This window comes from Scomber scombrus, chromosome 20 (genome assembly GCF_963691925.1).
Source record: "Scomber scombrus chromosome 20, fScoSco1.1, whole genome shotgun sequence".
Classification (NCBI taxonomy): domain Eukaryota; kingdom Metazoa; phylum Chordata; class Actinopteri; order Scombriformes; family Scombridae; genus Scomber; species Scomber scombrus.
In genome coordinates, this window is record NC_084989.1 from 8352482 (window position 1) to 8377098 (window position 24617).

A 24617-nucleotide genomic window follows, 5' to 3' on the forward strand; every position below is an offset into this window, starting at 1 on the left:
TGGATGTCTTGTTTTGTAAGTGATGATGATGCTTTCTGCTTGATCCACATACATTAAGTTGCTTTGTGTAGAATTTTTATCTTAAAAATGTAGATGTTTTAGTAGAAATCTGTGAAAACCATGGTGAAAAGCAGCGCAGTCTTGTTCTACTCTTGACTATATTTTGACAATTAAAGTTCTCACAATTAACAATTAACTATAACAGCTAAAACATGATAGATTACGGGTTTAAGAATCCAGTATGGACATAAATTGATAGATTTAATGTCAATAAAGTATTTTTAAAAAAGGAAATTAGTGAGTCAATGTTGCATTCTTAGTCCCTGGTATTGTTGAACAATACAAAAGGACCCTACATGACCAAATTAAACTGAATGTAATTTGGACACAGCATGAGTTGGGTCCTGGGTTGAATTTCAGTTAGTAAGAACGACATGGACCTTTGACAACCACAAGCTTTCAGAAAACTCAATTTAAGATTGAAATACCTTAAAGTGGCTATTTAGAAGCTAAAGAGATAGATACACACTTTCCTCAGGAGACAGTCGAAACAAAAATAAAGCTAAAAGGAGAGTGAATGTTGGACTTACATTCATTAAACAATCTTTTTTGTTTTTTCAAACTCACAGTTGCTCTACGTGTGGAGAAAGCTGCCTCCATTTTAGGGGAATACAGTTAATTTAAAATGCCAGGGTCTCTTGGCCATTTGGACACAATCATCAAAAATCCTCTGCCAGTTCAAACTATAAGAAAAAGGACATGAAGAAGAGGGCATTTCCAATCGTGAGTAATTCTTTAAATGTCGTTCCCACCGCTATGTAAGCTTCTTTTTCTATCCTGCTTCTCTCTTTCATGGTGAGGTTTTAACAACCTTGAACAGTCTTACAGTCGTTTTCTGCTCTGTTCACAGCGCTGCGCCTTTGTGTAACAAGCAATTAAGACTTCAACTGAGAAGGAACTTGAAGGCACTACGAGCAGTCCTTCGTGAGAGAGAGAAGGATGCTTAAAAAAAAAAGAAATGAAGTCTCAAGGAATTTTTTCCATTGCTCACAGAGAAGCGTTCTGGCTCCTTGTGGAGGAAAGTGCTCCTGCTTAACACTGCTGCCATTTAAAGGTAAGTTACAAACACTGCACCCAGATGTTCTAGAAAGTGCTTTGCCTTCATTACCAGGATTCCAATGGCTGTACGCTTCAAATGACAAGCTGCTAAGACTGTTCTTGTGAGTTTTGAAGTGAAACCATAACGGATACTATCACATACTGCTTAACTGAGATCCTGCTCAATGATTAGCATCTGTTTTGGTCAGTTTCACACACAAATCACTGTCTCAACCACAGAGGGAGAGCAAATCATCCTTCAAGGGAACTATAAATGGGTCCATCAGATTGTGTAGCATAGCCGGGAGTTTTCATCTGGTCAATATTGTGGTTTGGCTAAAGCATCTGATGAATCTAGCAGACTGTAGCTGCACACAGACAGAAAAACTCTCATGTAAGAGGAAGACAATCAATTGGATTATTTTGACCATTTAAAATTTTTACAGCAATTATAAGCCACTTTTATGAATGATAATATTGAATTTACATTAATTAAATCCAATAAATGTCTTTGTGATAGTGTTTCTATCGGTTTCTGAGGTACGACCTCTATTGATTGACCTAAAAAAAATGGCTGACTTACTTTATGCTGATGGCGTATTCTGTGAACTCTCTGCTGCGATGCCGGACTAGGTAGGTGCTGTTGACCCTGTTGATGAGTTCTGCCTCTGCCTGGAGCCTCTCCATGGGCCCTGCGAACCTGCACAGCGGTTAAAGAGGTTATTATGGAATGTAAAGTGAAATCGGTGGTTGTCTTTCAGCATCTGTGTGATGGTTTCCTACAGTTATTTGCTTGCACATATAGTTTAGAGCTGCGCAGCTTAATTGTGAAATTACATGAATGTGCATTTTGTGATTATCAAAGCAAATCTGTGCATTTTGGATGCATTTACACCTATATTTGCTGTGCTTTGCTATATCAAATAAAGCGTGATTCTTTTCAGCTAAAGTAAAGACATTGACCTTCTCATTCAAAATACATTGAGGCTGAGACAGCTGTATATGAACATACCAAGGTTGAGTGGAGTAATCGACGGGCTTCGGGACCTGGAGCAAAGTGCAAAAGTCAACATGAGAATTTGTTATTTTCATGAACCACCATCAACATGACTTACATCACTACAGTAAACAGTCCCACAGTACAGTTTTCGAGCAGATGTTTAGCTCTGCAATAAAACAAGTGCTTTTTTTACTTTATAACCCCAATAAAACATCCCAATCTAACCTTTTCTTATTTTTACAACATTGTAAAGACAGTTATACTAGTTTATTATCTACTAGATGTCTCATATTCCTGAAGCAGCTGGACAGAGTCTGAATTTCATTTTATCAAATGGAACATGACAATCCACTGGTGAGAAGAGGAGGAGATTTAGAAAAGGTAAAACAAAAACAGGCAACCAATACACTGTTCAGTCAGCAAAGAAGATAAAAAACGTTCTCGCTTCAGCTGACTTACTTTATGCTGAAGTATTTTCTTGTTGCTTTTAAGATATAGTTTTATTCTTTGCTTTAAATTGATAAGGCAAATTAGACTCTAAACCACCTGTATCTCATCTGACAAGCCAAGTTCCTTGTTGCTTGGAACATAAACACCCATTGGCTGTTTTTTTTCTTCTCATGCCAGTTAAAATAGTTTACTTCCCCATCAGAAATCCCCAGCTATCCTCATGACACTGAACTGCTAGTGAATACCGGCCAAATACACGGCGCTACAACAGGCCCTGCTGTAGCGACAGTGTAGAAGGAAAGGCTGCTTACACATGGGCAAGGCTTCACAGCGTCGCTTGGAAAGAAGCCAACCTCTTTCGTCGACAGGATTTTACCCTGAAACCACAGAGAGATAATTGCGTTATGTACATCTGGCTGACTCTGTCTCCATAATTCAGAAACAATTAGCTTGCAACACAGAGCAGTGCAAATTTACAGCCCTAGTTAACTATTGTTGAAATAATGGCTGGCAGGAAGAGAGTTTCTTATTCCTCCCATGGCGATGACTCTTTAAGCTCAATGCCTTGATTTATCAACAGTGGGGAGTCCATATAAATAGGGATTCTCTGGAGTCCTTCTCTTTCTAATTGACTGAGGGTTGATTCTATGTGAAGTGACAAAATATTTGATTTATATGCGACAATAATTCAGTCATGGATTCCATAGCGGGAGACAAAATGAATATTTGTTGTTATTATGTAATTAAAATCTTGAGAGTAAAAAAATGATAATAAAGCCTCTTAAATGAAAACCATCAAAGTCGATTGCTTTACTGCTGTTAAAGCTGCTAAATGAACTGAAGTCAATAAACATGCATGCAGCGTATATAGTATACATTAGCAGTATATTAGCTTTGGCTAATTTAGCACTGTCATATCATATTATGTACCACTCAAAATATCTATTTAGTATTTATTAAGAAGGAGCAGGATGCAAATACACTTTTACAATCGGGGTTGGCATGTTAAACCAATTAACGCAATTATTCATTGAATGTGTCGTCAAAAATAGGAAATGCTGGTGAAAATATTTTTGATGGTTCTGTGGTCTGTGGACACATGACTGCTACCTCAGGACATTTTATCAGTCCTTGAGGACAGTCCTGCTTTGTTGCTGCATCTTTGCTAAGACTGTAATAATGATTATAGCTGGTAACAGTGATGGAGTAAACAAATGGTTGCCATTGAATGAAATGAAATTACAGTGATCGATTCTATTTGTCACGCAACCCCCGAACAGAAATGATTATGGTCTGCTGGCTACAAAGGTGATGGATATTGAATGTTTACAGACTGTGGTGATGTGGCTGCCTCCGGTTAGGCTTTTACACAGGGTTAATTGAATTCTTTATCTATTTTATCTGTTTCTTATTAAGCATTGTGAGATTTGTTACCTTCCTCATTACATGTCTGTTTATAAAACTATAGATGTGCATGTCAGTATGACTCACAGTATGCTTCAGCTACAACCTTATTATAATTATTATGATGGCTTTTATTCAGCCTCATACACACACACATGGAGGAAGAACTCCTGAGTTTAAATGTATAAATGTTTCTAAAAAAAACCAAAAAACTTTCCTCCAGCAGTGAGGTTCAAATCACGTGTTGTCACATAACAGTAATTGCCTGCATAAAACAAATATTTCCAGCGTGTGTGTGGGAGTTTTACTTCCTTATAAGAAGTAGTGTGCTGTGTGTAATTGTCCGTGGGTGTGTACAGACACTATATATACTATAAGCTTCATTTTCACATGCAACTTGTTTGCAAGAACTGTCAAAATTACCTTCCCTTTTAATAAAAAGGCAAAAGTTTAGGTGATACACCACTGTAACGCTATTATATAATAAAAGGTCATGATAAGGGTTAGATAAGGTGTCGGTAAGTAGAGGAAATGAGAGATTTGGATACAGTAGATCCATTTTTGGGTCTGCGGAATAGTGATTAAGAGAGGGTGTGAATTCTGACCTGCCACCAGGGGCAGTGAAGGTCGGCGCAGATTAATTCGATGATGTCACCCGTCTGGATGTTGAGTGCTGGACCAGAAGAGGGGCTCGGCACACCGAAGTAGTTCCTGATAACCACCATCTTGGGCAAACCTGCAACAAGGACACAGTTTGAAAAAGGACATGAACTACAATGAATGACAGCATGTAAATAGTATACAGAGCATCCCAAGTCAATGATGATGAAACTTAATTTGGATATTTAATTTACATAAAACATGTCAACATGTCGGTCTTTTTCTTTATTAACAGTTGAATTGAAGAGTTGTGTTAATAAGTGAGTTAAATCTAAAGTTAGATGAGTTAAATGTGAAGTGGCAGAGAGCTTGAATTCTTTACATCAGTTTCAAACACTCTTGTCATCCAGGTCTTTCTGGAGAAACACAGGAACAGAGCTTTTATTCTCAACGAGGGCTTTAAGCTCCCTCGTTTCCTTTTAACAACGTAACAGTGAATACAGTCCTTAAGAGGCTGAATGAACTGAATTACAATAAAGCAACAGGTTTAAATAATACACTTTCCGGGTTCCTAAGGGATGCAGTAGAGCGTATTACACCTGCTGTTGCCCATTTACTCAATCTTTCTACAGAGCAAGTGAAGGTTTCCACAGAGCTCAAGAGTTCAAGAGTCATTCCTCTATATAAAGAAAGGGGACCAGTTTGAGATTATTATTATTATTGACCAGGTTCAACTTTAAGTGTTCTTTTTAAGGGAACTGAAAAGATCATACAAGAAGAGGTAATTGCATACTTATTGAGTCGAAGTATATCATTTGAATACAGTCAGGTTTCCCATATCCCAATATATCCCATATCCCAATCCCATACCACGAAAATTGCCTTCTATATTTAACAGACTGTATCGGAATGGAGGTTGATAAAGGCATGTCAGGTGGTCATGTCAGAACAAAAAGCCTTTGATTGTGACACTGTAGATCATGATATCCTGCTGTTTAAACTGAAGGCCATGGGGTTTAGCAAAGTGGCAATAAAATGGGTCAATTATGGAAGTCAATGGGAAACTTTCCAAAGCTAAAACTACCAGTTGTGGTGTCTCTCAAGGCAGGGTTCTAGGGCCACTCTTTTTTATAATTAAGACATGAACGATGCCTGTTCATCTGACAATTTTCTCTATGCAGACAATCTAGATATTCCCAGCTGCAACTGAAGGATGGTCTTTAACTCAGACAGAAATGTTAAGCAGGCGATGAAGAGATGACTAAAAAGTAGTCTCTCCCACGGACTTTGCACAAATAAACTCAGAGTTGTCAGTTAAATAGATATTGTGTTTGCACCTGTCAATCCTTGACGGTTTGTTTATGTGATCACTGTCGTCAGGTGAAGCAGTATCATGTGTATTTTATGATTGTAAAATAAATCAGACGAGTGTCAGTACTAAAGAAATCTCCACGACTTCTTTGACTCAAGTCCTTTCTTCAATCATGAACACCTGGCTGAATTTGTAAAAGTCTACGCGCGTATGTGTGTGACCTCAAGTCTAAAGGGACATGTTTGTCATTCTAAAGCTGCGTCTTTGCTCTACTAAACTATTCATGGCCCCATTACAGGTGGTAATGAGAGGGAGGAGACATGTGTACACACATACAAAACACCCCTTGTCAGTGTACTGCCCTTGCAAATCATTTTTCATTATCACAGTACAGATAAGCAGCAGTGCACTGTGGTGTATGTCTGGTCAAGTTGTTAGATAAAAGATAAGCAGGAGTGAGTTTCATTGTGTGTTTACTGCTGCATACTATATTGCAGCCCCATTAGGGAATTTTTAAAGAAAATTAAATCAATGTTAGAAACAATTAGACAAGTCCTAATCACATTTAAAATAAATAATCACGAGAATCATTTTGTTGTTTTTCACTATGTAATGCATGAACACTGCTTTGTCTTCAGAGATGCTTGATGCAATTTCCCCCATTTATTTCTCAACATTCATGCTGATAGTATGCACACTTTCTGCACACTTTCAATAATGCAATTTGTTTGCCGGAATGACCTCCATCAGCACTATTTGATTTTGAACAATGGCCAACTTTGATTCCATTATCCACCAAGAAATAACTGAAATTGAATTATAATATGTCTGCTATGAGGTATCCACCCATGCCAAACAAATCACAAGTTCATATCTCATATGCACAGTGCAATCAAATGTATTGTGCATTCGCTTTCTCTGCATTGTGTCATGACAGTGTTGTCCAAGAACACAAATAAGAGAGAAAGAAATTCAAGTGAGAGCATGAAAAAAGGGGAAGAGCTAAAGCCAAGTAATAGAGAAATCAACAACACTGTATTGAAAGCTAATAGATCTACAGTATATATCTGCCTTGCTTCTGATCCAGCACTGTGGCTGGCAGCCTGACATGTGCTAGCTCGCCTGAATAGCACTTCTAAAGACGCAGGGCCATGGAGAATTGAGTCTTGGGGGCATGAATTGCATTCCTATCCGCACAAGGACAAGCCATGTGTTAGTGCACCTTTGAAAACAGACAAAGAGAGCAGCGTCAAAATATTATGAAACGCCAAGGGCCGGGGCAATCAAATGCCTATTGATTTTAATGCGTCTTCAGTCAGAAATGATTTTCTACAGCATAATGGAAGGAGGGGTGGAAAAATGAGTGCTAAAGCCAGGTTTATGAGAGATTAAAGGCTCTCGGTGTAGTGTATGCACACACACACAAACACACACACACATGCAAACACACACACACACACAATTAGAAAGGATGCAGTGCGTTAGTCATATTCTCCTGGAGAATGATTGAAAGACAGAAAGCAACAGAGCAGATAGAGGCAGAAATATAACGGCTATGCTTACTATACAAACACAGAGCAGCTATTTCATGCACTCTGATTTGGGTTTTTTCAGGTTCAACTGTTTACATGAGCTTTTCAAAAGCTGTGATTGAGTCTCTGCTGCAATGATGAAAACCACTTAAATGACTACAGCTTCCTCTTTGATAAAGCAAGGTTACATCCTGATACCTGAAAAAATGATGACACTGGTAGCAATTCATGAAAACCTTTTAGCAATCCTGACAAACAACCTGATAGAGGAAAGTACATCTCTGTAATCATTTGATTACATTGATCTTCATATATAAATGAGCTAATCTGAGTTCATGGGAAGGGTGACAACTTTACTTTGATAATAATCCTACAATGTGTAAAAGGTGACAGTAAAGAAAATTCTCAATGTTTATACAGGTTAATTGATTTAGAAACAGTAGTCTCTATGCACAGAAACATCTCTAGTGAGCGAAAACAAATTGTAGAGGAGGAAACGAGGGTTGTGTGGGAGGTGGGAGGATGCCTAGTGTAGTGTTGTGTTCTGAATTTCTCACCTGGGTCTCGATCTTTGCCCTGTAAAAAAACAAAAACAAAGTGATAGTTACACACAGGCACAGGCATGAACACTCACACATGCACATAGACACAGGGGTCTTTTTAAAAAAAATTTCCTCAACTGACAGTGATCAAAAGATCATTCACCAGTTTTTCTATCACTGGCGCATACCAATCACTGCCATGGTGAAAAACATATATATCTTAAACACACTAATAAATCCACAGTCAGCGCACCCTCCATCCCCCTCTAATAGCTTATAACTTACTAAATCAATTATTAGCTTGACCCGTATTGCAGTGAGATTAATATGTTCAGACGTACAACCCCTATGAGATGAATATACCCACCTGCTGCTGCACACAGAATGAATATTTTAACCCAGCTCTGCTATCTCCCTCATACAGGCCACATGCAGTAAGTCTGGCATGGACGACACTGCATATAACATATTAAAACTCATATTGCATGAACTGACGCCGCAGGTGAACTGCTGTGCGGTCCTGCAGCAGCAGAAATGTTTTAAAGTTGCAGATAGCATTGCAGAATATAGACTAAAACTGGTGTGACTTTTATTGCAAAATACTACTATTTTTTTGCAGATGATGCACATATCACTTCAATAAATGACAAGGATTTAGTGTGTCTGACAAAACTGCATGAAGCCAATGGGACAATCAATAGGTATGGCACTAAAAACAGTATTTACATTAGATCTTGCTGCATAGATGCATATTTGTGGAATCTGATCAAAAATGCATGGCATCAAGGCAGTTGGTTCCCTAAAGGCTGCAACCTATGCCATTCTCAATGAAGTTTGCATTTTGCATTAAGCACTTTCTGTGCACACAAAAAACTGTACTGCACCAGTAAGGCAATAGAAAGGCTTCTCAATTTCACCCCACTTTTGTGTTTTTTCCTGATGATATGGGATCATTTTTCCTTATAGATCATACCAACATAGTGCAATCACAATAAATGACCATTGACAGACACAAGTTAAGTATAATGCAAGAACCCCATTCTTTTTTCCTGTTTGGGGATACTTGTGAGCAATGACGTTTCAGAGACAGGAGAGACAACTCAAGAGGTAAATCTGCAAAAACATTCTCGTCTCTGCCATCACACAGGCTGCAGCAAGTAAAGTCAATTGGAGTCTCCTTGGCAAATAGCTGCAGGAGAGAGCAGTCTTCAAAGTGCAGCAAAGCTTTTGGAAGAGGCGAACAGCAGACAGTATACACATCAACAAGGACGCGCACACGCACATACACACGTATACACATATAGCGGCGGCTCACCTGAGTTCTGACGGAGCCAGGATCTGAAAGAAGTTTGAGAACAGGCATAGTGAATGACGGGTTAGCGGGTGCACGCAAACACTTGCACACACTCATCGGTACAAGGCAACACTCCCTCATTAGTGGAGAAGGCAGACGCTCGTGTCTGACCGTGGTTCACTTTGTTTTGCTGTGCTGCCACTACCTGACAGCCAGGATAGAGGAGGTAACGAGGCAGGGGGGGGGGGGGCAGACCTGTGGGTTTTGCTCCACCAGTTTCTTTCATTGGCTCCCTGAGGAACAGGTAACACCCCCTTGACACTCACATACACACACCTGTGCATACACACACAAACATACCCCTGTGCCTGTAAAAACAGAACACTTGCATACTTCTACATTCACACACACACACACACACACACACACACACACACACACACACACACACACACACACACACACACACCGAACACACACACATGCACTAGCTGGCAGAAAGACACAAATATACACAATGTACCTACAGTACCTGTACACACACACACACACACACACACACACACACACACACACACACACACACACACACACACACACACACACACACACACACACACACACACACTTCTTTCAGCTGGCCTGTTCCTCAACTGAACTTTGACCTCTTACACAAACATATGGCAAGTGAGCTGATAACAAAGACAAAATGCAGGTAAACATTAGCTTATCTCTGACAATCACACACACAACTCACACAAGTTCATACACACATCGCCCTATACAGTGATTGAATGTGTGTTCATGTTATGTAGCCCTGCATGCATTGTTGTACTAGTAAAAAATGGGGCAACAAAGAAAAGTAAAATTAAAAACTCTGATTTGATGAAACACAGATTTAAGAGGAAGTAACAAGTATTTGTGTACTTGTACTTCTCGGAATTTTCCTCTAAGTAAAGTTTCAGACTTTTTTTTCTCCATACGTTTACTTACGTATGGTACTTAAGTACTAGTCCTCACCCCTGCATTTATCCCTGTTGCAGCACAGGGTGAATACTTTGTGGAGTAATGAGAAGGGGAATTCAAGCCGACATCCATGTCATCACAGCTCTGAGCTCTCCTGCCGCTGGTGTCGCCCAAATCTACTCAGGTACACAGTGTGCCCAGGTGGGCCTGGCAGTGGCGTTATTGCCTCTGCGACCTGATAGCATCGTGACAGATGCCCAGTCCAACAGGAGCTGGCAGCTTGCCACAGGGAATACAAACACACACGCATGCAAGATTGCGACACACGACGTTACAGCGTGTGCACATTGTAACAGTGCAGCTTGCATGCTTTCTTGGCTGTGAAAACATTGTGCAGAGTTTTGGTGCATGCACTTTTAAGACCTAAAAGAGCTTTCACAAATAAAAAGTGTGAATATTGTTTTTTCCACCTCTTCGCTCTCTCTCTTCTCTCTCTGTCTATCTCTCTCTCTCACACACACGCGCGCACAATCGCACAAGCAGAAGACATGCTAAGCTGGTTTCTGAAGGCCTTCTTTTCATTCCATGTCTTAAAGTTTTCCCTCCATTTCTCTCAGAGCTGTCAGTGTTCCTGCACAGGGAGCTGAGTGACAGACACACAACAGGGGCATAATAAAGAGAAAAAGTCTGGAGTTTCTTAAGACTCCTCAGTAAAACTACCATTAAGCTTTGGGGAGCGCTACAATGATACACAGTGACATTGCCTTTAAGCTGCTCTGAAGTGTCAAAACCACCCAGGGAAGCGGGGGAGCTTTTGAACTGGTATCAGATATATAGATCGAACATTTGGATGACCTTGGTTGGAAGAAATGAAGACATGTTTAAAATGTTTATATACTTTGGAGGAAACTAAAATTCCTACAATTCCACCTGGCAAAATCTTATTCACAATATCACTGTGTTGTTGCTGTTGTTGTTTTTTAAATTACAGTGCAACAAACCTCATGTGAACCCATAATTAGTCACACGAGACACTCGTATAACAGCTTTTATGTCCTGTTATGTGTCATCTGTCATAACGCTGCTATAAAAGTGCAGTTGTGCTTATACAATTAGCTTTAATGTCTCTCTCCAAAACATTTTGCTCAGTGACAGAATCGTTGCAGACTAGATGTGACTAGTATGACGTTGTGCAATAAAGTGAATGACTGTGGTAACCTTAAATTGGGTTGTATGTATGTGTGTGTGCGTGTGTGTGCAGCAGTGACATGTTACCTGTTTTTCCACAGGAGCCCAAGCGGCCCAGACATTCTTTATGAGCACCTAAACCACACTTGGAGCACAGGTAGCCCTGGTTAAAGATGCCCCTGCAGACAGATAAAAAGTCAGATTTATCACATTGATTGTTTTATAGTACACACACAGTGGGAACAGTATATCTGTGCAAAGAATAGAAAATTACTGTAATGCTTAAAGGAAGACACAGATCCGAGTGTGTTCTCACATTTTCTGACACTTAAGGGTGAATAACAGTTTGTAAGTACATTTTTCTTATTTAAAGGAGCAGTGTCACATTTCAATTTTTAATTTCAAGTCACACAAAATGTACTTTGGCCAATCCAGCGGCACCCAAACAACAGTACAGCCAGAACGCAACAGTGGCAATAACACAATTAAAACAAGTAGAGATAAGGAGGTTGTATAGAGGTCGAATTACCTCCAGTGAGGTGTTTCACTTTAAAACGACCCACAATGATAAAACACTAAAAATGCATATACTCATATCTAATAAATACTGTAAAGAAGACACTTATATTCTGTGAAATACATTTTGCATTAAAGATGCATGCACACACGTATGTGAAGGACAAAGCAGCAGTGTGTAGTTTCTGCTCTCATTTACATAACCGTCTCGCAGGTCCTTATTAAAATTACATGAAAGCAGAGGCTGCTTTGCTCGGCTCTCCTGCTAATTGACTGTTTAACCTCTTTGTGAAAAGTAGCATGGAGTTAACAGGGGAGGTACTTGCTGCTTTTTGTGCAGCTTATAGGTGTGTGTGTTATGTTATGGAAAGGAGACAGAAACTGTGTGTTAAAGCCATTTAAAGCAAGGTTTTTAAATTAAGAAATAAAAAAAACCCACTAAATTAATGAGATTTGCCATTTCCTTTTTGCTTTAAATTGTATACATCTTGACTCATAAGACTCATGATTACATATTTTGTGCCTTCGAATAAGAGGTTGAATTTCTGTCTTTTCAAGTTATATAAAAGCTACTGCTAATAAATAGATCTACGACAGTAGCCATGATGAAATATCCTAAAGAAAGAACGATCATGAAAACTTCACTCCAGGTGCTTCATGAGACCTTCCCCTGCTTGATTCTTGTTTTCTTATATTTTATATCTTTAGAAAATGTTTCAGCGCCTGTCTCTGTATATCCACAGCGCAGTAAACTTGTCCCCTTTCCCCATCCGTCGCCTTGAGGAAGTGCTGAAGTGTGACAGACATTTTTCTTCGGCGTCCTCGGTAGGTGAAACCACTCAGTCGTTCTCGCTGTGAGAAAGTCCATGAGGCGCAGTCCTCTGTGTGCCGATACCATTCAGCGAATTCAAAAGAAACTTTGTGTAACTGTGGCACATGTGCAGAGGAAGAGAGGACTGAAGGGAAGGTGACGAATAGATTGTCAGGGTACGCTGGAGAGGAATAGGAGGAGCGGAGGTCTTTCAAAAGAGTCATGACAGTTGTTTGAAGGGAAAAGGGTCCGCGTCTCGTCCTCGGTCTTTATGTTTGACGGCAGCCTTGAAGAGCGTTGTGTGTGTGTGCGCGGGTGTGTGTGTTTGAATAATAACTGGCCTCTTACCTCAGTAGCATGTGGCAAGAATTGCAGGAGGTGATTCTGTCAAAGGTGTGCATGTGAAAGTCATGGTGGTTGCTTGTTGCATTCTCAGGACGAATGTTGGATCTAAACAAGACATGAAATACAACCGACATTAGATCTATTGCATTTTTCATGTTAGGGAACACAAATGAGTAAATTTAGACATTTAAACATCTCTGAAAATTTACAATAAATTAAGAAGACCCAAGAAAATAAGGTAAACCTACCATCCTGCCCTCTAACTTGGGAAGTGGATATGTTATAGAGCAATAACACCACAAAAGCAAACTGCTGTTTATGCATATTTTAGCATAATGATCACAAATTTTACATTTTTCACCACTGTCATAGGCATAACTTTTTGGGTTGATGTCCTTACTGCAGTAAACGCATCTTAAAAATCAACCAGGGGCTGAAGCTTGATTGAAAAACAAGTCTATAACAGTAATAGACTTTATGTTATCATCAGGTAATGTAGTTTAAAATAGGAATTTACTGAAAACTCCCATCATTGTGATTCTGCTCTGACATGGAGAATTTGAGCATTTCTTTCATGAATTCTTATGACAGTAAAATCAAACCCAGAGGACGAACAATAAACACACATTTCAAAAGGATAATGCAAATCAGCTTTTTTTTCTTTTTCTTTTTTTTAGTTGTATGAAAAATGCAGTGTCAGCTGTTAGACTCTGAATCTTTAAAATTGATCATACCTGCACTGTCAAATAATACATATCATGTTAAAGTAGGTCAAACATTTGTTCACTCTTCCTATTTCAGGCTTTCTTACTGCAGTGAGCTACGGAATAAATAATAAATAATGACAATGATGATGCTCCAGAAGTGAAGCCTTTAGGTCAAATATCAAAAAACATACTTTGAAGTCATATATACTATAGGAACAGATGGGATCCATAAACTGTAAAAGCACAATACAGCACAATAAAAACTAACTGACACTGTAGGTTGTTCTGCAAATTACAGATGAGTCCAAATGAATGAATGAAAATGAGAGCCTGCTGCCAGTGTGGTTCCTGTAACAGCTTTGCTCTTTGATGAAACGTCAATTTCAAAGCAAATTTTAAGAAAAAATAAAAATTCTCTTATAATTGCAAGCAACAAACTCTTTCATTGCAACAGTAACATTTACTGATATAGTTCTTTGAAGTGGGGAGGAGAGAAATGCAAGAAGACAGGCAAGGTTTTCTTGGAGCGAGCACAGAAGTGTTTTTGGCCCCTGGGGACATGGAGAGCGAGAGAATTTACCCGAGTTTGCCTCTAGCGCAAAGGTCTGTTTATTTGAAATTTCAGAGGTCTTCCTTTTGTTTTCTGCGTTATAATAGGTACACACTATGACATTGTTAATTGGGTTTTTTGCTTAATAAGCTAATAGTGCTATTTCTGTACAAAGAGTTACCGTACAAAATGTTCTCAAGAAAACTGGATAAACAACACAGATCTACTGTCGACAGCCAATATATCAGCTTTTTAGATGGTTGTTAACTAGGAGACAAGACAAAGTGTCGTCTTTTTATAATGGGTGATTGTTTGACCTGAATATGTTGCTGTGGCATCTTTATAACAGCTACAGAATGATCACTGGACCTCAAAACCCTCCAAAAAAACCTCTCACTTTCCTTTTTTCACTGGAGTCAGAGGCTTGTTACAGCTCCACTGCTTCTCTGTGTGCTGAAAGCTTTAAAAGCTGTCCAAACTTTAACATTCAGAAAGCTCAGAAATACAATATGACTTCATTTAAAAGTCTTCTTCTTCACTTTCAAGGATGAAGTCTTCGCTCGCTTGCAACAGTTCGTCTTTTGTTCTCGGAGCTCGGATTTTCTCGCTCTCCGTATGCAGAGCGGTGTCTCTACCTACCCCTCGTGGCTGCCGAGCCTCAGTCGAGCAGAAAGCAGTGGGTGGCTCGGATATAAAGGCGGCATGTGAGGAAGCAACTGTTCACAGATCAGCTATTAAAAGTCGCAGGGGAGCATGTGATTGTCTTGTAGCGCCTCTCTATTCTCACAGCTCGTTAATTCAGCCCCAAAAGTTAATCAAGCGACACCCCCTGTTTGCGCAATCTCACTTCACACTAGGCTTCATCTTCCTAATCCTCATCTTCACTTCCTGTTAAGGCCTGTTGATTCCCTTTGGTGCTAGAAAATACTATTTCACAGATGTTTATTTTTTCTCAGTATTTATATCTATATTTTCACTGTAATTAACCCAGAGTTGAAAAAGCAGAGGGCAAGATGTCCACGTTTAGTCTTTTCAATATGGGCCAAAACAATCAAAAATGCTCCAAAAACACTACATTTCACATAATTCAACACTTTTCTTTAGACATGCTGTGCCAAATGTTCCAAACTCCACACTTTCAGATTAATAACACAGGATTTCCTTTATAAATGTGTCTCCAAGACCAGTTTTTACAAGTTGATTTTGATGTGTTAAACAGGTGGAGTGCTCCTTTAATTTTAGGGGGAAAAAATTCTATCAGCAGCTTTCAGGCCCAAAAACAACAATAAAAGAAAATACCTCTCTGCGCCTACTGTATATAATCAGACAAATTCCTGTTCACTTCTTGGTCTTGATTAACAAAGTGACTGTAATTACATTGAAGCAGCTTTATTTCATGGTTTAAAATGAGAGAATTGATTCCTGCCCTAATCCTGGACCCCCTCCTGCTCAGCCACATCTTCACAAACCTTCCCGTAGTACAAAATCTCTTCTTTCCTTTCTCTCCCGCTTTTTAAACTGGTTAAAACTATTTGAGTTTACACACAGTCGGGTCTAATCCTTTAAGAACTGTTGTTTTTTTGTGTTTAATAGGGAAGCTTGCATGTGCCAGCACAGTGAGGGGCAGGGGGGCTGGTAGAGTATCTCTAGGACAGTTAGTTGTTGTATTCATCTTTTTTTGGCTTTACAAGTGAAACACTACGGCTCCGTTTATCATTCTTGGCATCGGTTTGACAGTCAGAGTAGTTGAATTTGGATCCAGTTCAGGATGCTAACAGGTTGATTGAGTTTATGACACACGTGATGCTAATATTCAATTTAACTGTTTGTGTTATGGTAGTACTGGATACCCATAAAAATACAATACTGCACTCAGCAGACTATTGTCACATTGCTACCTATGAATTAGCTTTTTTTATGTTGCCTTAAGCTTTTCCAGTTCAGTTTGTGTATTTTTAAAAAGACCTGCTAATCTTTGTGTCTCAGTGTCATGTCCCTCATAAATCCTCAAGTGGCCCAACTTGAAGAACCGGAACGGCCGCAGTGTTTTTATGCTGTGACAAAGTGTGGAGGCAACAGAGACACACGCACTCTTATCACTGCTGTCTGTCGCACATGAAAAAAACACCCATACGCACGCACGCAGTACACACTCACATGGCCATGCCAAACTGTTCCAGCCACTTCTTTTTCAGCTCTTTGGTCTTGAAGAAGAATTCAAAGCCGCTCTGGCCCTGGTTGTGAGTGAGGTAGAATCCGTAGGACCACTGTAAGAAAAAAACACAAGTTTGAAAGAGAACATAAAAGCCAATGATTGAATTGAGGGGTTTTTTTGCGTGAAAGAAAAAAAAACAGAGAAGGAGGGGGGTTAGGAACTGAATGAGACTGGATGCAGGGAGACAGATGGAGGCAAAGAGATGCAAAATGAAAGAGGGATGCCTCGGGGAGAGCAAACACAAAGGGTTGTGGGGTTGGAGGGCGGCAGAACTGACAGACAGAGACAAAACAGAGAGGAAGAGCATGAAGGAGAGAAGGAATGCGAGGTAGCTTTGCCATATAACTGCTGGGCATATGACAGCATGCACAGACACAAGAAGCGTGTAAGCCTGTAATCAGCTACCATTACGGACTTCAAAAGGACAAATATTAGTCTATTAGCCTCTGTGTCAACACATGCCTCTGTATTTAGATAGCATTGCTAAACAGATGCACTTTTTATGACTCCTCGTTGTGGTTTTTTTGGGAAATTCTAGAGCTCAGCTCTGAAGGCTAAAACATTGCCAAGCTCCCGGTGGAAGCTCACAGCGCTGACAGGGGAGGGCCGCGCTTCTCTGACAGCACTGTGAGCTTCCATCGTGAGGAAAAAGGAAAGGAAAGCAGCGCTCTACAGAGGCATTCCCAGTGGACATCAGCAAAAATATCGTCTTAGCTACCAATTTGTAAAGAGATACAGGAGAAAGGGTTTGTCTTTCTGTCAGTTTGTCTCTTTTTCTGCTTGAGTGATCTCTGGAACACATGCAGACTGTTAATATAAAGGACTTGTGTTGTTCTTCTTCCTCCAGTCACCTTTAATCTGACCCATAGTTATTTCTCCCACCATGCAGGTCAACATGAAGGAGTAAAACCTACATTTTAAATTGTTCATTCAGACTTGTGTTTCTTGCTAACTGATGAATGTAAGTCAGATATTCATTTTCCTTTTCCTTGGTCTCCAATAACGCTAACTTTGGTGCTGGGTAGATAATATAAACCAAGAAGAAAAATATTAAAGTTGCAGGCCGTAAAAACCAAAACAATGAGCTGAAAGATGCTAAAAAAGTCTAGTAATAAGTATCTGTGGGTGGATCAATAAGAGCGATCACATTACAAATCATCATTTGTTTGTTTTTTAACAGTGGATTGAGTCTAACGGTGGTGTGTATGGCCCTCATTTTCCAAACAATTAGGCTCGTTGTATACTTGGTTTTACCTCCTGATGACTTGCATACAAATGTGATCATTTTGCTTCTATGATGAGCCTTTTTATCGCTGCTTCCCTCAGACAGCCGGTGTCGTCTTTAGCATTTCAGTGATAAATATGTCATCAAGCAAATCGCATCATGTCCATCATGTCAGAGGTGAACGACACTGTGGTAGCTGCAACTTTCATAAAAATAAAAAAAAAGAACTATATGAGCCCATATGGGTCTAAACCATCTAAACCATCACTAATGTCTGCTATTTACAGCATCATGATTACTCAAATCATTGTTTCCTGGCACGCCTTACATATCATTCCTCATTATGATTGGCAATATTTTTCACCACTTGGCACTTATTCAGTATTCAGTGTGTGTGTGTGCGTGTGTGCGTGCGTGTGTGTGTAGTCAGGCCCAAAGCGAGGTTTAATGATAACACCATCTGGGGAGGAGGCAGACTGTTCTAGTCTGACACTGTTTCAGCATAATGCTGCTAAATGAACAAGACAATGTAAAACATGTTTTGGAACAAGCATGTACCAAATTATTTAAGACTCTTTTCAGTTGATTATTTAGTTGTTTGTGTTTCGAGCTGGAAAGAATCTTGCATGTAGTTTATTTTAGCGACACATTTCAGGATTCAGGAGCACAGAAGGCAGCAGCGGTTGTAGAGGTTGTTACAGAGTGCTCGTAAAATACCAACAAGAAGCGAGTTACCTCCGATTTTTATTCAATTCTATAAACCTACATTTATCTGAAAAATTGTTATGGCGACTCATTATGCTGAAGTAGCGTTGTTAATTGGTTTGTCAGGAGTCCAACATTGTTTCTGAGCTTTGCTGACTCAGTCATAAAGAAGCAATAATGAACTCAACAGCGCAAGACTTCCCTCCATTATAGTTGATTGGTTGTTATGAGAGATGCTTCTTTTGTTCTTTTCATTTTACAGCATGTTAAAAAGTAAGTTCTGTTATTATTTCATAACTATTTAGATGCACTGTACGGCAACAGCAGCGCTAAAAGTCATGATATATACTGTATATACACACTACATTGTTTTGGCATAAAATCCACAAATTCAAATGTCATGAAAAGCTATTTAAGTAGCCTAAAGTGGGTTATTTATTTGTGAAAATGGTGATAAAACACCATCAAATTAAACTCAATGTTAAAAACAGCCTTTCTTTTCTAGCCGGTGATGTTCAAGTGGATTGAATCAGTGTGAACTCAAAGTGACTCAACCAGTGAGACCTGAGAATTACAAGCATCCTTATTACAGGTTAAAACTATACCATTAGAAGTATGAATCATGAGTTCCTCTTCACTGTGACGTATCCGGACTAAGAAGTGTTGAGGCAAACTACCTGGCTGTCAGCTCAGTGAATAATCACAGACTTTAAGAATCACTTAGATGTTTTTTTTTTCATTGGGTTAAAATTCAAGGCCTGTGTTTTCATTGTTAAAAGCTCTCTGTTTCTGTGTTCAGAACAATCAAGAAGAAAAAAAAAAGTTAAGTGTGTGGTCTGCAGGCCTGGTAGAGAAAAGAGCTATCTGTTATTTTCCTTCTTTGAATTCAAATGATTTAATTGAGGCTAATATTTCTGCATATCTGAGGTAAAACATCATCACTATGTAGCTTTGCCAAAAGTGCAATTGAGATTCTTGGAACAGAAAAGGAAATGTTCACAAAGAGATGTGTTGCTGCCAAAAACAGAAAAGAAAATAAGCTGAAATGACTGAAAGATGTGCCAATATCTTTTCCAAGGTGATGGCCTGGAAAAAATGTACTTCAGCGTGTACATGGTTTTCAGGGGAATTCACCTGGGAGACCTTCACATGTGTAGTCTGGGGGGATCAATACCAGTGTAATCTACAACACAATGCATGGCTTCTCCACGTCTTTCCTTTAAAAAATCAGAAAATCCCCAAAACTGTATTGTTCTGTAGGAGTGTTATTTTTTAAGGGGTCTATTATAAAATTCAATGATACATCTGTAAAAACCCTCCCAGAATGTGTGATTTCTCTACCTGAATTTTACAGGTGTAATTAATATGATCAATAGTGGCTGCAGTCCTTTTACAGTTGCCAGTGCATGCTGGATCACTAGCATGGTTTCCTGATGCAGCTAAATATAACACAGCCATGTCTATGAATGCCTTCAGTCACCCAGGACACAAAGCCAACAATAATGTTATTAGTTGCACCTTTGAGTCAAAATGTCTGCAGTGAGGAGAAAAAAAAAAGCCAGCCAGCCTCATGCTTTGCCGCAGTATTTTCCTCCAAAATGTAAATAGCAACAATGAAGCGGAGGGGCGATGTGGTTTAATGGGAACCGTATCAGTGTGTGTGTGTGTGTGTGTGTGTGTGTGTGTGTGTGTGTGTGTGTGTGTGTGTGTGTGTGTGTGCAGACCTTTCGGTTCTCCTTGTCCGATGTGGGGTTGTTTGTGATCTTGAAGAGGTGCAGGTCGATCACTTCTTTCATCTCGTAGTTGTCTCCTCGCCGCTTACAAACGATCACCGCAGCATCGAACAGGAAGATGTGTCTGCGGTTAATAAGAGCGAAGTCATTGAAGTTATATAAGGTGCGCCCTGTAACTAAAAGCTACGATATGCAACATTTGTGACGTGACAACATCAGAAAAAAAAAAGATTTATTACACATTATCAGCCTGGGTTTGTTTGGAATCCTGTGTGGGCATTACTCAAACATCCTTGTTACCTGACACTGCACTTTTAATGAGGTTTAGGATATTTTTGAAGTGTATTCTCGGTGTAAAAGGACAAAAAAAAAGAATTCACAGTCACAGAATTGACATCTCTTTAAAGATGTGGATTGCTTCAGCCTCAAGCAAGCTGTTGTTTGAACACACAGTAGACCGCTCATCAAGGTGGCTGACAAGTGTTTGATAAGTATAATCCTAGGACTAACAATGCAGCTTCTGTCTGATGGAAAGGTTGCACGCTGTAGCTTTGAAATAAGATATCATCATTCGTGACACGCATCCATTTTTGCAAAGTAGTTTAGTTGAAGCTATTGCTGGGATATTAGTTGTTATGCTGAAGAACTTGCACATTATTAATCCCTAAATCAACTAAATTTTTCACATTTTTCAATCTAGCACTAACTCAACTACAATATCATTGAGGAACACTTCCCAAATGAGGGCTTATTTATCTATTCAGCTTCCTTGAAATGTTGTAAATGAAGAGCCTTTACCCTGAAGGAAGTTCACTTTATTGTGTTCTTGAGCTATGGGACACACAGGTTTAGTTTCAAACAGCACTTTGGCCTGAAGTAATGCACGCTCTGGCAGTTTTCCAACTTCAGCAGCAGCACTGAGTCTAGAGTGAAGCTGATGTCAGTCATTATAAGTGAACCAGCACGCCAGCCTGACATCTCACCTGTCCTGTTTGGCTCGTTTGTCCACTGAGGCCACCCGTACCTCCCCGTCGACTTTGGGTCTCCCGTAGTTAATCAGAGGTTGATTCTAGAAAAGAGAAGCAGGAAAGAGATGGGGGCGTGATCTGATAGTATTTCTGAGAACTGTAAAATTAAGAATAGCCTCTCGTTATTTGGAAGAATCGGTTGGCTTACCAGGTTTTCGATGGATCTCTGGTACTGATCTATTTCTCGCAACGTCTCATTGTCTCTCTTGACTTCGTTGACATACTGAGCCAAGTCCTGAAAACAAACAGACAATGATCAAGTCTTTTTATTGTATTCCTGGGAGCTGAATGGCAGCAGTGACTAACAGATTAAAGTCCTTTTTTTCCCTTTATGCTTTGTTTTTGTTTCTTTTTGTGCAGTTTTTCCTCTTCTAGGTGGGCTATAAACCCCAGTGAGACACGTTGCACAGTATATGATACTAGACCATACTATAAGTATACTTGGCTTGACTAAAATGACACTGAAACACTACTTTGAGCTACATAATGAGCAGAGCTTATAAATTAAGAAGAGGACTCATTTATTTATGTGTAGTCAAATGTTGTGAACATGCAGTGATTTGCAATGAAGTGAAATATCCTACACTGTGTTTTCAAACTCTTTTTATTACCATAATTATGCTTGTAGCTTGTTTTTATAGCAGCTTGAAAAAACATGTCATGAATTAGAGGGGGATTTCACACAAATGTTAATGGTACTGGCTAATATTGATGATGATTAATAATAAACTGCACGTTATTTAATTGATTAATTTAATGTAACTCCAAAGTAAATAATGCTGTCTGTTTTCTGAAGGATTTCTCAATCGTTTTTGGCGCTTCGGGTATTGTTTCAGTTTTTGAAATTAATTTGAGCCTCTAATTGTTGGATGCAACTGAAACAGCTGTTGGAAAAACAAAAAAGGGGCAATCCATCCACTTTTTGTACTAAGACATTATATGTGCAGCTTCTGTCTTATCTTTATTGGGAATTTCTGTCAGAGAGCTCATAGAGGTTTTATCATAATGTACAGAAATGTTATGATATATTGCTGATTGTACTGTATGTAAACTCAATCTACATTAATTTGTAAAACTGTATTGTCTTCATATACTGTGTATGACAGGAAGTCTTACCCTTCATCTATAGCTGAATGTATTCATTGTTTAATTATCTTATTTGATCTTATTCTTTTATAATCCAAGTTGTAAACATACAATTATATTATATTATATTATAAATGCAAGTACCTTCATTGCGTCCAGTGCTTTCCGCAGATTGGTCTTGTCTGTGGCATCATGAGTGTGTTTCATCAGCTCCTGTTGGACAGAAAAACAATCACACACACAAAATATAAGTGCCCAAGTGTCCTATAGCAACTCACCTTTTCAATGGGAAAATGGACCCACTGGAGTAAACATTTTATTAGATTCCATAAGGTAAAATATATAAAATAAATAAATAAAGAAAGAAATTCTGTGTGTTTAATCATAAAACATAGAAATTCATGATATCTTAAGTTATCCTGCTGAAAACGCACAGTGCAGCACAGCTACATCCCACACATGAACTTAATGCTTTTGGCTCTAGATATGAAATGAAAAAGGTTACTGCGAAAAGAATCCTGTCCTGAAATAAATCAGATACTGTGTGTGTGCGCGAGTGTGTATGTGTGTGTGTGTGTGTGTGTGTAGCTACTCATCTATTGCGAGTGTGTGCGTGCAAGTGTGCATCTGAAATTGCTTGCCTGTGCCTGGCTGCAGCGTAAACAAGACATCTAGACCTCAGCAGTGGAGGATAAGGAAGGATACCATGCATGTCCTTCATACAGGCCAATACGGTATTACACACATACACACACACACACACACACACACACACACACACACATATATATACACACCAAGCCGCTAAGGGAGATATATATGTCTGCTTGGCACTTCTCAAATACCTGGTGTCAGTCAAGCTCAACCTGGGCATTATTATCACTAGCAAGACGACAGAGTCCTATTTATCAAGCCTTGCTCCCACCTTCACACATCCTGAGCGATACAGAGGAAGGGAGTGGTCACACTGATAGCCGGGACCATACATGATGGACTCATTGAGGGAATCGTGTTGTGGTGGGTTCAGGGGGCGGGGGGGTGATGGAGAAATGATGAGCAGAGGCAGCGAGGAAGAAAGGGAGAAAGATTGATGACAAAAAAGAGAGAAAGAAAGAAACAACAAGAGAGAGGAACTCGGGGAGCGAGAGGAAGTGACAAGGCATTAGTTGTACAGATTCTGGCTGTCACCGTGTGGGAAAGTAACCCAGGATATGTTTTATTCGGTGCTGCCCGCTATTACCTGCCTGTTCCGCAGAAAAGACTCGGCCCGTGTTGACACAACATGAGACGCTTTGTTCCGACGTAGCTTTTCTTTTTCTTTTGGGTCATACGTTAGTGTTTCATGCAAATATGAGGGGGTAAGATCAGATGGTTCCAGAGGTTTCAGAAAGCCTAATTTCGGAGATTTTATTGAAAAACTTCAGTGAAATCAGCTCATTTCTGCCTGAACAAAACAAGTGAAACTATAAATGAGCAGTTGGAAGATTATAATATGCATGGCCTCTACTTACAGGCATATTGTTCTATTAAACCTGCTGTTCGATACGCAGATAACAGATGTGTCCTTCATTAGTGAAGGAAAAATGCCATCTGATAAATGCATCTTAATACCTGTAAGTAAAGAATATAGTAAATACATCTTCCAAACCACTTCAAGTCAAACTCACAAGGCAGATTTGTAGCTACAGAAGCAAAATAAACATCACAATTTGAATTTCATGAGCAGCTGAATACCTAAATCAAAAATGTTACCCAAACTGTATGCTTTAAACTTAAATTGGCTTCACTCCCCAGTTCAATCCCCTGTGTCTACCTATATAGGTGTGTCCAACCTCAGCCCTTACAACCCTCCCCTCCCAAACCCCCTTTCTTCTTCTTGTGCCCTCCATCCCTAGTCTCGCTCCCTTTAGGCTCCTCGACGTTCCAGACACATCACGACTATCATTCATCACTTGACCCCCTTCATCCTTCAACGAAATAAATCATTTTTGTGTATTTGATTATTGCGTTCTTGAATTTGTCTGCCTGAATTTGTAAACTCTGCCTCAAACTACTTCAATTCAAGTCCTTGAAATGGCACAACTTGAAATGACCTACTGGAAATCACATAAATTCATACAGATGGTTCTCAAAGTAAAATATTTCAGCAATTCAATTTCAATTTTAGTTATCCAGTAAATCTGTTCCTCCTGCAATCAATGATCATCTAAGCTTCAACATTAGTATACACACAATCAACAAAAAAATATTAAATTAAATTAAATGGAATCAAGAACACTGAGGCTATACCTCCTCCCTATGAATGCCTGG

General features: G+C 39.4%; 1 protein-coding gene across 1 annotated transcript in view; it reads right to left on the reverse strand.

The window, feature by feature from the left end:
- Window positions 1–24617, reverse strand: part of LOC134002245 (guanine nucleotide exchange factor VAV3) — an 85501-nt gene that overhangs the window by 9850 nt on the left and 51034 nt on the right. The window contains exons 11-23 of the mRNA XM_062441550.1: window positions 22452–22520; window positions 21370–21456; window positions 21177–21262; window positions 20185–20317; window positions 16473–16582; window positions 13062–13163; window positions 11474–11565; window positions 9254–9276; window positions 7954–7972; window positions 4558–4688; window positions 2860–2925; window positions 2111–2145; window positions 1682–1798 (exon numbers count right to left, since the gene is read on the reverse strand). Coding sequence (XP_062297534.1) covers window positions 1682–1798; window positions 2111–2145; window positions 2860–2925; window positions 4558–4688; window positions 7954–7972; window positions 9254–9276; window positions 11474–11565; window positions 13062–13163; window positions 16473–16582; window positions 20185–20317; window positions 21177–21262; window positions 21370–21456; window positions 22452–22520 — 1070 coding nt within the window. The remainder of the gene's footprint in view (window positions 1–1681; window positions 1799–2110; window positions 2146–2859; window positions 2926–4557; window positions 4689–7953; window positions 7973–9253; window positions 9277–11473; window positions 11566–13061; window positions 13164–16472; window positions 16583–20184; window positions 20318–21176; window positions 21263–21369; window positions 21457–22451; window positions 22521–24617) is intronic.